Below are 13,895 nucleotides of genomic sequence, written 5' to 3' on the forward strand. Positions count from 1 at the left end.
TGTAGAAGTCTTTCAGCTCCTTGGTTAAGTTCATTCCTAAGTATTTTATTCTTTTTGATGCTATTGTAAATGGAATTGTTTTTGTAATTTCCCTTTCGTATTGTTCATTGTTCACATATAGAAATGCAACTGAATTCTGTATGTTGACTTTGTATCCTTCTACTTTGCTGAAATCATTTACTAGTTTTAAGAGCCTTTATATGGAGTCTTTAGGGTTTTCTACATCAAAAACAAACAGATAAATTTACTTCTTCCTTTCCAATTTTGATGCCTTTTATTTTTCTTGTGTATTGCTCAGGCCAAAACTTCCACTACTGTGTTGAATAGAAGTGGTGAAAGCAGGTGTCCTTGCCTTGTTCCTGATCTTAGAGGAAAAGCTTTCAGTCTTTCACCATTGAGTATGATTTTCACTATGGGTTTTTCATATATGGCTTTTATTATGTTGTGGTAGTTGAGTATTTTTATTATGAAAGTGTGTTGAATTTTGTCAAATGCTTTTTCTGCATTAATTGAGATGATGTAGTCTTTTCCTTCATTTTGTTAATCTGGAGTATTTACATTGATCATTGCTATGTAGAACCATCCTTGCATTCTAAGAATAAATCCCACTTGGTCATGGTGTATAATCCTTTTAATTATGTTGCTGAATTCTGTTTGCTAATATTTTGTTGAGGACAGTGTCTTTTGTCTGGCTTTGGTATCAGGGTTAATGCTCACTTCATCGAATGAGTTAGGAAGTTCCCTCTTCTTCAGTTTTTTGGAAGAGTTTGAGGATTGTTGGTATTAGTTCTTCTTTAAACGTTTGTTAGAATTTACTAGTGAAGCTGTCAGGTCCAGAACTTTTCTTTTTTGGGAGATTTTTGATAACTGATTCAATCTCCTCACTAATTATAAGTCTGTTCAGGTTTTCTATTTCTTTGTGATTGAGTCTTGGTAAGTTTTGTGTTTCTAGGAATTTGTTCATTTCATGTAAGGTATCCAGTTTTTGGACACACAACAGTTGTTCATAGTACTCTCTTACAATCCTTTTTATCTCTATAGAATTAGTTGAAATGTTCCCACTTTCATTTCTGATTATAGTAATTTGACTTTTATTTTTTCTTAGTCCTTCTAGCTAAAGGTTTGTCAATTTTGTTGTTCTTTTCGAATAACCAGCTTTGATTTTCACTGATTTTTCTGTAGGTTTTTCTGTTCCCTGTTTTGTTTACCTCTGCTCTGATCTTTATTTCCTTCTTTCTACTACTAGCTTCAGGTTTAGTTTGTCTTCTTTTTCTAGTTCATTAAGCTATAAAGTTAGATTGTTGATAAGAATTTTTCTTTTTTTTTTAATGTAAACATTTACATTTATAAGTTTCCCCATTAACATTGCTTTCGTTGTATTCCGTAAGTTTCATATTGACCATGTTTTTTATCTTCTTTTGTGAAGTGTCTCTTTATATCCTGGGGGTTGTTGTTTTGCTTTGTTTGGGGTTTGCTTTCATTTTTGGGGGTTTTTTTTCTTTTTATTTATTTTATTTTTGGCTGCGTTGGGTCTTTGTTGCTGTGTGTGGGCTTTCTCTAGTTGCGGCAAGCGGGGGCTACTGTTCGTTGCGGTGCACAGGCTTCTCATTGTGGTGGCTTCTCTTGTTGCGGAGCACGGGCTCTAGGCATGCGGGCTTCAGTAGTTGTGCACGCGGGCTCAGTACTTGTGGCACACGGGCTTAGTTGCTCTGTGGCATGTGGGATCTCTCCGGACCAGGGCTCGAACCCATGTCTCCTGCATTGGCAGGCGGATTCTTAACCACTGTGCCACCAGGGAATCCCCCTGTTTTGTTTTTTCTTAGTAAAGAGCTATAAGACTTTTTTCCTTAATCAGTTTGGACAAGTTTTTTGGTCAGGTATATGTATTAGGAATATTTGCATTCAATCTGTAGCTTGCTTTTTCTTTATATTTACAGTGTCTTTTAAGCAGAGAAGTTTTAAATTTTAACAAAATTTATATCCGAGCTAAGAAATCATTTTTCCAAGGTCACAGAGATTTTCTCCTGTGTGTTCTTCTGTAAGTTTTATAGTTATCTTTTACATTTAGGTCTGTGTTATTTTTTTTTTTTTTTTTTTTTTTTAATGTAAGGATTTATTTCTGGGCTCTCAGTTGTGTTCTCTTTTTTTTTTTTTTAGATAATTTTTTTTTAAATTTATTTTTATTTATTTATGGCTGTGTTGGGTCTTCGTTTCTGTGCGAGGGCTTTCTCTAGTTGTGGCAAGCGGGGGCCACTCTTCATCGCAGTGCGCGGGCCTCTCACTATCGTGGCCTCTCTTGTTGCGGAGCACAGGCTCCAGACGCGCAGGCTCAGTAGTTGTGGCTCACGGGCCTAGTTGCTCCGCGGCATGTGGGATCTTCCCAGACCAGGGCTCGAACCCGTGTCCCCTGCACTGGCAGGCAGATACTCAACCACTGCGCCACCAGGGAAGCCCTGTGTTATATTTTGAGTTAACTTTTGTATATGTAGAGTGAGGTTGAGGTTTTATTTTATTTTTTCCATATGGCTATCCAATTTTTCTAGCACTGTTTGTTGAAAAGACTTTTTTTCTCACTGAAATTTCCTGGTACTTTTCTTGAAAATCAATTATATAGTATTGCTATGTTTCTTGGCATATTGGTATAGTTATAACACTTAGTAGTGGTATTAGGAAAAGAGGAGAACAAGGACCATTGAAGAGAAAGCTCTGAAGCTCTCATACATAGGTGATATTCTTATTTATTTGAAGGAACTGCTTTATTTTAAAAATTTTAAAGTAGAGCTTTAAATCAGAAATTTTACTTTTCATACTAAACAGTATTTTACTGATGAAATGCTTGTTTTATTTTAAATATACATATGTAAAGTGCAGATTTTTCAGTTGAATAATTTTCTAGAATTATTGAGAATTGCTTTCACTCCCAAATAGTAGAGTATATGCCACTTAGGTGGAGAGACAACTTGCAGTATTTTTGCTCTCAATGCTAATTTTGTAGGTAAATATCTTTATTAGCATTTTAATAATTTTTAAAATTGTAGTACATTGCGAGCAATATTTTTTTAAATCCTGTATATCTCTATTATATATATTTGTATGATTCTTTCATGATAGAAATGCAGGTGTCATTTCCATTTCATTAAATATACATTCTAGTTATCTAGTGTCTTTATTTTTGTAAGATTGGATTGTTACTAACCATAATACATGAGCAGCAAAATTTCTTTACCACATGGATTAAGTACTAACTATAATTATTTTTATTTTCTAGGCCTTAATTTCAAGTTGTATAGTAGCCATATTAAATTAATGAAAATAGGGAAATGATATTTTCTTCTTATCCACAGTGGCAGCTAGACTGTCTTGCTTGCTTGCTGAAGTTAATATGCCAGTTTGCAGTAGATCCATCCGATTTGGATTTAGCTTATCATGATGTCTTTGCCTGGTCTGGTATAGCAGAAAGCCATAGGAAAAGAACATGGCCTGGCAAATCGAGAAAGGCTGCTGGTGATCATGCCAAGGGTCTTCATATACCAAGATTAACAGAGGTAAAGTACAAAAGTCATCATGTAGTAATAAATTTTGTCTTCTAAGAGAGCTTGTATATTTTTGTTTTTACAAAATGAATACTCTAATGTCTATGAAATGCTCTCCTACATTACCACAATATGACCTAACAGCAGAAGTAATGCCTTCATTTTAAAGCAGTAGAAATTACGAAGCAGTGATACTTTTCAGTTCATCATCCAAAATGCAGGAGTGAATTAATTTTGTGCCATTTTAATGTTATCTAACTGTAGGATTGAGTTCATTAGTTGGTCTCAGTAATTTTTATACTGAGTGTATCAGGGTCCATTCAGGAAAACAAACCACACTAGGTATTTCAACAGAGTAAATTTAAAATTGAGAACTGGTTTTACACATATGTGTTGGAGGGCTAAAAATGAAAAAGAGAATGTTGAGGTAACGCAGGCAAGTGGCCATTCACCACCCCTAGGGTTTGAGGAATATATGTAAAAGGTTGTGGTTATCAGGAATGAGGCGCTTATAGGAGGGATCCTGTTGAACTGGAGTTTAGGCCTCTGAGGAAGTGGTTCTGTTACTGCTTCTGAAATCATTTGCCTCTTCTGGTTAAAATACTAATGGAACAATGTTAACAGAAAAAGCAGGGGAAATTCCCTGGCGGTCCAGTGGTTACGGCTCCACGCTTTCACTGCCAAGGGCCTGGGTTCAATCCCTGGTCAGGGACTAAGATCCCATGAGCCACATGGTGCAGCCAAAACAAACAAACAAAAAGGAAAGAAAGAAAAAGCAAGGAAGTAATCTCTCTAGTATCCCACGTTGACAAACCTAATAGAAAGCCAGCTGGCAGAGGAGGAATTTAGTTTATAATGTACCAGCCCTAGTGTCACAGAGCGAGTATCAATACATAGTATGGTTGGTTTAGAGCCAAACGAAAATGGCACAATAACCAGTGCATCCGGCAATAAAATTACAATTCTTTTTGGCTGTGGATTCTGTTGTTCATGTGATCAAATATTTGCCCTTCCAGTGTGTCTATTAGTGAACTGGGAACTGGGGAGAGATGAAGATGAGTTTTTACTTAATCTCTTCTTCATTTTATAACCATTTGAGAACAGCAGCTTACCTCATACCTGCTCAAGAAACACCGGAGTAATTAGTTGTTACTGATAGAGAAATAAAATACACATACTCATATGTGGCATTTTTAAATAATTGGCTAGTTTTTTTTAACAAATTTATGCAAGTACATAATTACTGAAAACAATTTAGAATGTACAAGTGAGGGAATTCTTTGGCAGTCCAGTGGTTAGGACTCTGTGCTTTCATTGCTGAGGGCCCAGGTTCGATCCCTGGTCAGGGAGCTAAGGTCCCGCAAGCTGTGATGTGGCCAAAAAAAAAAAAAAAAAGAAAAAAAAAAGAATATACAAGTGAACCTTCCCCAAAGTCATATAGGTCACTACCATTAATAGCTCTATGTGTTAATCTTTTTATGTGCATATTTTTTCTTATGCATATGCCAATGTTACATTTTTATAGTTTAGAAAAAGAGCATACAATATATATTTTTTCATCTGTTTATCATAATATTTACTTAGAGCTTAGAAGGTAAATCTAAGATATTTGGGGGGAAATTTTTGTTACCCTAATTCTGGAGACGAAGTCATCCAATAGTAAGGAAGAACACTAATTATTTTAATAATTTACTATCATGCATTAGTTCGTTTGTTCTCCTTTAATAGCCTTTTAGAAGGTTCAGAATCCAAATTGAACTTCCAATTCCAGCCTAAATATAGCTTTTCTTAAAACTCTTCTTATTTTGCCAGGCACAGGTTTAGTTGCTGCTCCCTTCTGTTGCTCATTTGGCACATTGCATATACTTGTGTTACAGTGCTTTCTATGTTTTCTGCTGCACTGGACTAACTTCCCCAGGATGGGAACAGTGCTTTTATAAAATTAGTGCCCAGAATGGGTTCTGACCTGCAGAAGGGATTCAGTAATTCTTTATTAAGTTAGCAAATATTTTTATCCACTATATAGATGAAGAACTTGAACCTAGAAATTCAGTATTTATTAGAGTCATACAGCTTGAAAGTTAGCAAACTAAATGTTGAACCTCAAGGTTTTTAATCTGGAATCCATGCTTGGTATCTATGGTATATTATATTGCTTTTCTATGTTTATTTCAGGGTGGTTGAGGAATGTGCCACTGCTTGACATTTTTTTTCTTATTTCAAAACTGAAAAAGGTTACTTCACCTACCGCCCAAAAAAACCACTGACGTGTGTAATACATAATATTTTTCTCACTCTGTTGGGTGACATGCAGATAATCTGTGGATCAAATAAAAAGGATTTGCCTGTGTATTTCTAAATTTTTAATATTTTCTTTTTAAAGTTGCTATTCTGAGGTTTCTTTATAAAAATCTGGTTTTCTAATATTTAATATTTTTACAGTATTTTCCAATAACCATTTTTAGAATATTCCTTATCCTTTTATAAATAAAAATTGAAGTAATTTGGAGTCTGGTTTAAAACGCAGTTTTGTGTTTTAGTATATTTATAGATTTTTTTTTAATGTTTTTATTTTAAAGGTATTTCTTGTTCTTGTCCAAGGAACCAGTTTGATTCAGCGACTTATGTCTGTTGCTTATACGTATGATAATCTGGCTCCTAGGTATGAAGTTTTTACATAATTTATGATTGTATGTATTTAGAGTAAGAATACAGTGTTTTAAAATTTTAATTTGAAAAAAATTTGAAACCTAACAGAAAAATTGTTAGGGTGTTTTAGTGAACTCTCATATCATTCATGTAGATTTGCATATTGTTATCAACATTTTGCCAGTTTTTATCGAATGATCATGAGCACGCATTTTCTGTGGGTGTCCCCAAGCACACGTTTATTTACATATCCTGAATCTTGTAAGAGTTCAGACATTATGATCAGTTACTGATAAATAGTTTGATGTGTATCTCCCAAGTCCAAGGACAATTTCCTAACAACTATAGTAAGATACTCAAATTTAGAAAATTTAACATTGATATAATATTATCTAACATATAGTCCATACTCAGATTGTCCCATTAATATTTTTATAGCAATTTTTTTCCTCGTCCAGGATCACGTACTGCGTTTGGTAGTCATATTTCTTCCATTTCCTTTAATTGGGGATACTTTCTTAGCCTTTCTTTCATGATACAGACATTTCTGAGTATCACAAGCCACTTCTTTTATAAAGCCTTTTAATTTAGGTTTTCCTGATTGTTCCTCACAATCAGATTCAGACTATACATTTTAGCAGGAATACTCCATAAGTAACGTATCTTTCCCAGTATATCCTGGTGATACCAGTTTGTCCTATTATTAGCGATATTAATTTTGATCAGTTAATCTGGTTTCCTCCAGGTTTCTCTACAATGAAGTTTCTGATTTTTCTAATTAAAAGTAACCTATGGGAAGATAATTTGCAACCGTTTAAATTTCCTGCTTCTCATAAAACTTACTCATTTACTTTTAGCATTCAGTGATGATTTTTGCCTGAATTAAATATTAGTATAATGTTTGCAAACTAATGATTTTCTAACTCTTACCATTCATTTTATGTTTATTAGTTGACATTCTGTGGTGATGAAGAGCTTTCTCTTCCTTTTATTTAGTTAGTATCAATTTGGATGTTTTTCATTCAATATAATTCATTACTATTACTATTCACTTTGCTCAAATTATACCTTAGTTGGCATCTTCAAGTTTGTTCATGTGTCCTTTGGCTATGTCCCCATTATTTGGGTGGAGGGGAGGAGTACTTCCCCCCCCCCCCCCCCATCATTTTAAGATCTTCCGGGCTTTCAGTTTCCCTGCCTTAGTTGTGGAATCAGCATTTCTTTAAGAAGCCCTAGTTCCTTTCGGTGGGGAACCTGCAAAATATAGTATCATTGCTCCTAGTGTTTCCTTGCTTCTAGGCCCTCAATAGATAAAGCTGGAAATATGTATATTAGAATATAGTTTAAACGTGTAATATGATTTCATTTATTTGGGCTACATTGGAGACTTTTTTTTTAATGTTCAAAATTTTAATAATGTATAAATGATAATTGCTGATACATGAGGACCTGACTGTGTATGCCTCAAATAATCACATAAATTATGTTAAAGTGTGTAGAATTAATTTCCAGGTCCTGTATTCTGTAGGTGTTTATGTTGGGCTGAAGTTTGCCATTGTTAAATGATTTACAAAGCTAATACAAACACATTTCAAAGTGCTTAACGTTATTTATGGCTAATAGTTACCTGTTTTTAGATGCTTTTAAAAGTCACCTTCATAAACAATGGTTGCATATAAGTAGCATGATTATTTTAAGATTATTTCTTGTTTAATGTATCTTTCTTTAGTGTCTGTCTCAGTTGAATTCACATTCATAACTTGATCAGTATCTGCTTTACCCCACTGGACATATAGTTCTATACGAACTATATCTGATTTTGCTCACCATTATATTATCAGTGCCAGTCACCTTACCTCATTATTTATAAAACTTATGAATGGATAATGTGGGGAAACAAAGAAAGTGCTATAACATGACCTTGGTTTGTATGATAAAATACATTTTATACGCCAAGTACCAGTGACTCTCCAGTTAAATAATTCTTAACTCTTCCTCCTTGTCCTCTAACACAGCAGTCCCCAACCTTTTTGGCACCAGGGACCGTTTTCATGGAAGACAATTTTTCTACAGACCGGTGTGCGGGGTGGGGGTGGGGTTCAGGCGGTAATGTGAGCAGTGGGGAGCCCCACATGAAGCTTTGCTCGCTCTCTGCTCACCTGCTGTGCGGCCCGGTTCCTAACAGGCTGCGGACTGGTATGGGTCTGCGGACCGGGGGTTGGGGACCCCTGTTCTAACACACATTCTGTATACCTCACTATCCCACACGCCACAATATATTGATTAACAAGGCAGTTCAGTGACTGCTTTTGTCTGCTTTTGTTTCTTTAGAATTAAGAAATGTTCACTTGACTCTTAACCTCACACAACGAAAAACACGCGAGTTTGATACCAGCTGCTGCTGTTCAAGCTGGTTCACTGTGACAGTTCTTATTTCTATTCTACCAGTTCCATTCTTAAAGATCTCATTACAGTCTTTGTAATGTGAGGGCCCCCTACCCCCCACCCCCAATCTTTGTGTTTTTTTGACTCCTGTTCCTACACCATTGTCTTTTCATAAGCCTCCACCTTCAGTTTATATGGTGCTGGGAGATTTGTATCAATTAAGATAGCTAAAATGAACTTTTTGCCTGTTATCAAAATCTTCTAATGCTACATATTTGAAAGGTAGATTGGGGGGTTGCTCTTGGTAAAGTTAAATATATTAAACCAATATGATAAAAGTTAAACATGAAATATGGCCAAACACTAGATTTATAAGTTTTAACTTTTTAGTACCTTTTACTTTAAATCAATAATACGTATGAGTCTTGCTCTTTCAGATTTTCATAGGTGTTTTGTTAATTATAACAATGTAGGTATCTAGAGATCAGTGCTTTTTTTTTTTTAAACAGTTTATTTGTAAGGTGAATACTAAATCCCTATATGCTGATTTTATTAAAATGAAAATTTTTAATGTTTAGTTTTCTTTAATTGAGGTAATACATTTTCCATTGAAGTTACTAAAAGTATCAAGGGGAAAAAATAGAGGTGAAGTAATATAGAATTAATTTAGTTATTTTTCTCTACTTTTCAATAATTTGCTTTTAACCATTCCTGATGAAAGTTGACATTAACAATACAAAAGGAAGGGCATTTTATGTCATTGTATGGTTTTTTTGTTTTTTTTTTTTTGTGAATCGTATCTTTCTATTAGAGTAGAATATAATGTCGTTATAGACGCTATAACATTTAGAGCCAGAAAGAATATTTCATATGCCACGGATTAAGATTAAACTCACATTTCTAATAGTATGTGCTGACTGTTTTACTCAGCTAGCTCCTAGAATATATTTATGTCCTAACTTTTTTTATATTCATCTTATCTCCCCTGATAGGCTATAAACTCCAGGAGGCCAAGGACTACTGCATAAGGGTGTTTTTTTTTTTTTTTTTAGGAGTCTGAAGTTTAGACTCTAAACCATTATAACCTTTCTCTTTGTAAGCCACATCACTTTAGTAACCAAATCTTTAAGCACTTTTTGAGAGTTCACTTAAGTCAATATGGGATTCACTCACATTTTGTTTATTAAATTGAAACACTCATTTAATGTTTGTTATAATAAGATTTTGCCAGTGATTCTTTAAATTAAAAATGAAGACCATAGGAAAATAAATTAGCAGCTTTCATAAAATCTAATCTTTTGGCGGGCAGGGAAAGTTAAAGGATATGTATTAAGAAATTGAGTTATTTTTAGTTCATTGCTGAATTTAATTACTGGTGGTGGTGTGTTTTTACTTTGCAGAGTTTTGAAAGCTCAGTCTGATCACAGGTCTAGACATGAAGGTAAGGGTTCCACAAAGTTAATTTTTAATAAAGATTTGGATGACTGGTTACATCTATATATAATATCTTTAATAATGAACATTTTGTTTTCATTATGCACAAGCCTTTATAGTAATTTTTTTTTCCCAATTTTTCTGTAGTTTCACATTATTCAATGTGGCTCTTGGTGAGTTGGGCTCATTGCTGTTCTTTAGTGAAATCTAGCCTTGCTGACAGTGATCATTTACAAGATTGGCTAAAGAAATTGACTCTCCTTATTCCTGAGGTAAGCTAAAGATTGAAGATTAGTACTACTCTTCATATTTTTTCTTATTATTAACGTCGATGATAAAAAGCGCTAATGGAAACAAATGAACATGATTCCATAAATATATCCTGTTGCCTGGAAGGTACTTAATAATCCTTTAAGATCTAGAGTGTTTTGAACTATGTACACTTAAGTGTGAACATTAAATATTCTGTAGCATTCATATTTGTCTTTTTCTGCAATATTTGTTAACAGAGTGATTCTTTTGTTTTGGGTTTTTTTAATTGTTTTTTTTCCTGAAGGTTGAGAAGGATTTCAGCATTTATTTTTTGTAATTTACGTTTTAGAGAAGTTTCTTTTACTTTTTCTATTTGAGTGTATCCTTAGATGCAGAGAGACATATATTTCCTTTTGATTTCAGTGTTGACACTGAAGTCAATATAATTTTCACCAATCGTATCTTGATGTTACTCACACCATATTCCTAAATGAAATAGTATAAACACACTCTTACTAATACACTTAGCCACGATATTCATATCTTTTTTTTTTTTTTTAAAGCTGCCTTTATTTTTATTTATATATTCATTTTTGGCTGTGTTGGGTCTTCATTTCTGTGCGAGGGCTTCCTCTAGTTGTGGCAAGCGGGGGCCACTCTTCATTGCAGTGCGCGGGCCTCTCACTATCACAGCCTCTCTTGTTGCGGAGCACAGGCTCCAGACGCGCAGGCTCAGTAGCTGTGGCTCACGGGCCTAGTTGCTCCACGGCATGTGGGATCTTCCCAGACCAGGGCCCGAACCCGTGTCCCCCGCATTGGCAGGCAGACTCTCAACCACTGCGCCACCAGGGAAGCCCTCATATCTTTTTTAGAGAACATTTTCTAATATTATTAGCTTTGTATTGAATGCATATGTGTTCTTGTTCTGGCTCTGTTCCAGGTAACTATTGTGACACTTGGACAAGATTCTAAAATCTGTAAAATGTTCTGGGTTAAGTACTTTCCAAGTTGCTTCTAGTTCTGAAAATACTGGGTTGGCCAGAAAGTTTGTTCAGGTTTTTCCATAACATCTTACAGAAAAACCCAGATGAACTTTTTGGCCAACCCAATATTTTTCCTGTTACTTAATCATGTAAATAAATTATTATGAATATCCTCTTCTCAATCCTTTTTGTATTTGTCTGTTCTTGTATTTACTTGGTTTGTTTTTATGACCATATTGGGAATTTCTGAAATGTTTTTACATATTACCATATACTTTGGGGTACTTCATTTGATCATGTATTATTTAGATGCATGAGTATGTGATCAGGACATTGCGTTTTAAAACATGTTACTAAAGAAGCCATCTAACATGTTATTTCTGCCAACATATTAACCTTAAGATTAACTTTTTAATACTAACTCAGACTATCTTTGGAACTTTTCCATTTAGACTGCAGTCCGTCATGAATCTTGCAATGGTCTTTATAAGTTATCTCTGTCAGGGCTGGATGGAGGAGACTCAATCAATCGCTCTTTTCTGCTACTGGCTGCCTCAACATTGCTGAAATTTCTTCCAGATGCTCAAGCACTCAAACCTATTAGGGTAAGATTTTACTGTGTTCAGGAGCAATTTCTATTTCTGCTGTTTCATTTGCCCCAAGTTTATCGTTGTATTATCCTTGCAAGTAATTTTGAGTACCTGTTTACTATCTGTAGTTTTCACCAGGGGGATGGTCGTTATATGTAATAGTTCCTAAAGTGGCAGCATTGTGACATATTGTGTCCATGTTACACCTAGGGATAGATCCTGTGTCCTTGGGTTCAGCTCTGTGGGATCTCTCGTGGATATTGTTTTGGAAATAACATTTGTCCTTACTAGGTTCTGAGCCTTGTGTTAATAAGTTGAATGATAGAAACATCATAAATGTAGCTTTCTTCTTATTCAGTCACAGTTGTTTTATTTTTATCTTTATGATACTCAGAATTTTCAATTTTCTTCCTTGTTCCCATGTATACACTAACACTAGCCATATAAAAGCCTTCTACCCCATAATGAATATAGGGCACATTAATAAGTAAATTTTACTAATCCCAGAAATATGATGCATTGTAGGATTTACGTTTTTCTTCTCCATATTTACCGTCTGTCATTGACTATGTAGGAAATGTAATGTGTTCTTTATTTTTCACCTTTCAAAACTATAATAGACCATTATATGTGGGTAGATTTATATATACTCATTTCCTGTAGGTTTCTTTTGTTTCCACAGTTTCATTGAACTTTTAGTTGGCACTACATTATTTAGTATTATACATTATTCATATCTTTTCCAAGTAGGTTATAAGGAATTTCAGAGTACTGTTTTTTTTGAAAGTTCTCTTATTATTCACTAACATACATAGTTGTTCTAATTTTACAGACACTAGGAGTATTCTCTCCATTTTGGGGGGTTAAATTTTGAAAACTGTTTAGTTTGTAGGGATTTAATTTTTTTTATAAAGCTTGTAGTTTTTAAAATGTATTATAATTTTAAGTTATTTTCCCATTTTAAACTATTTTCACAAAGTTTAAATTTTTTTTTAATAGATAGATGATTATGAAGAAGAACCAATGTTAAAACCTGGATGTAAAGAATATTTTTGGTTGTTGTGCAAATTAGTTGACAACATACATATAAAGGATGCTAGTCAGGTATGTTCAGAAAGTTATACATTAACTTGTTAATAGAGATGAATTATGCACTTGTATGTTCATGAATTTATAGGTCGTTATTATTAAGGACATTTTTATCAATCTGTAATGAGTTGAAAATGTCATAATTTTTCTACTGTATTCTTACCTTTTTGTTCTGCTCTAATATCTTTCTTCTTTTTACTCTGACCTTAGTTGAAATGTCTTCATTTGGTACTTATAAGTAGTTTCCTGTGTCTTGTAAGATTTGTGAATATAAAATCTTATTTGGAATGTGAAATTTAGACTTTAAATATACAGCTTTCTATAGTAGCAAGTGGATTCTGAGAATGTAAAATAAAGTTGCAATTCAAATAGAAATTACTTTAAGCTAAAGAAACACTATCAGTTTGCTGATCTACTAATTTTCTTATGTGAGACTAAAATGATACTTCTATCCAAAGAAATACTTAAAACAAGTTTATTTCAAAGACAAACTTGCCGCATAAAAACTTTTATTTTTTCTTTTTATAAATTTAGTAAGCTAAAATACATCTAATTGATCTCAGAAAAATGAGAAATGCTTGAAAAAGATACATTTAAATATTTAGGGAACCTTTTCTGTCAATTTTTTTTTTCAGGTATTTCCATCAAAGTCCAGTATATACACTTTGTATTTTAAGAATCCTATCGTGTTTGAATGTCCTACTTTTAAGGAACAGTTTACATCTGAATTCTTATTCTAGTTTTCATTTAAGAAATAATTATGAAAATTAAAATTGAGCATGTTTTAATTTTTTCTTCCAGTTTTATTGAGTTATAATTGGCATACAGCACTGTGTAAGTTTAAGGTATATAGCATAAGGACTTGACTTACACATATCATGAAATGATTACCACAATAAGTATAGTGAACATCATCTCACATTGATATAAAATTAAAGAAATGGAAAAAAAATTTTTTCCTTGTGATGAGCAGTTTACTC

At 33.7% G+C, this 13,895-nt stretch overlaps 1 protein-coding gene across 7 annotated transcripts in view; it reads left to right on the forward strand.

Moving 5' to 3' along the window:
• The window catches only part of USP34 (ubiquitin specific peptidase 34), a 236,854-nt gene that overhangs the window by 155,722 nt on the left and 67,237 nt on the right, over nt 1–13,895 (forward strand). For all 7 annotated transcript variants that reach the window (XM_036873004.1, XM_036872997.1, XM_036873001.1 and 4 more), the window contains 6 exons: nt 3,345–3,545; nt 6,113–6,195; nt 9,968–10,008; nt 10,149–10,273; nt 11,689–11,841; nt 12,826–12,930. In XM_036873004.1, coding sequence (XP_036728899.1) covers nt 3,345–3,545; nt 6,113–6,195; nt 9,968–10,008; nt 10,149–10,273; nt 11,689–11,841; nt 12,826–12,930 — 708 coding nt within the window. The remainder of the gene's footprint in view (nt 1–3,344; nt 3,546–6,112; nt 6,196–9,967; nt 10,009–10,148; nt 10,274–11,688; nt 11,842–12,825; nt 12,931–13,895) is intronic.

Source organism: Balaenoptera musculus, chromosome 13 (assembly GCF_009873245.2).
Source record: "Balaenoptera musculus isolate JJ_BM4_2016_0621 chromosome 13, mBalMus1.pri.v3, whole genome shotgun sequence".
Taxonomy (NCBI): Eukaryota; Metazoa; Chordata; class Mammalia; order Artiodactyla; family Balaenopteridae; genus Balaenoptera; species Balaenoptera musculus.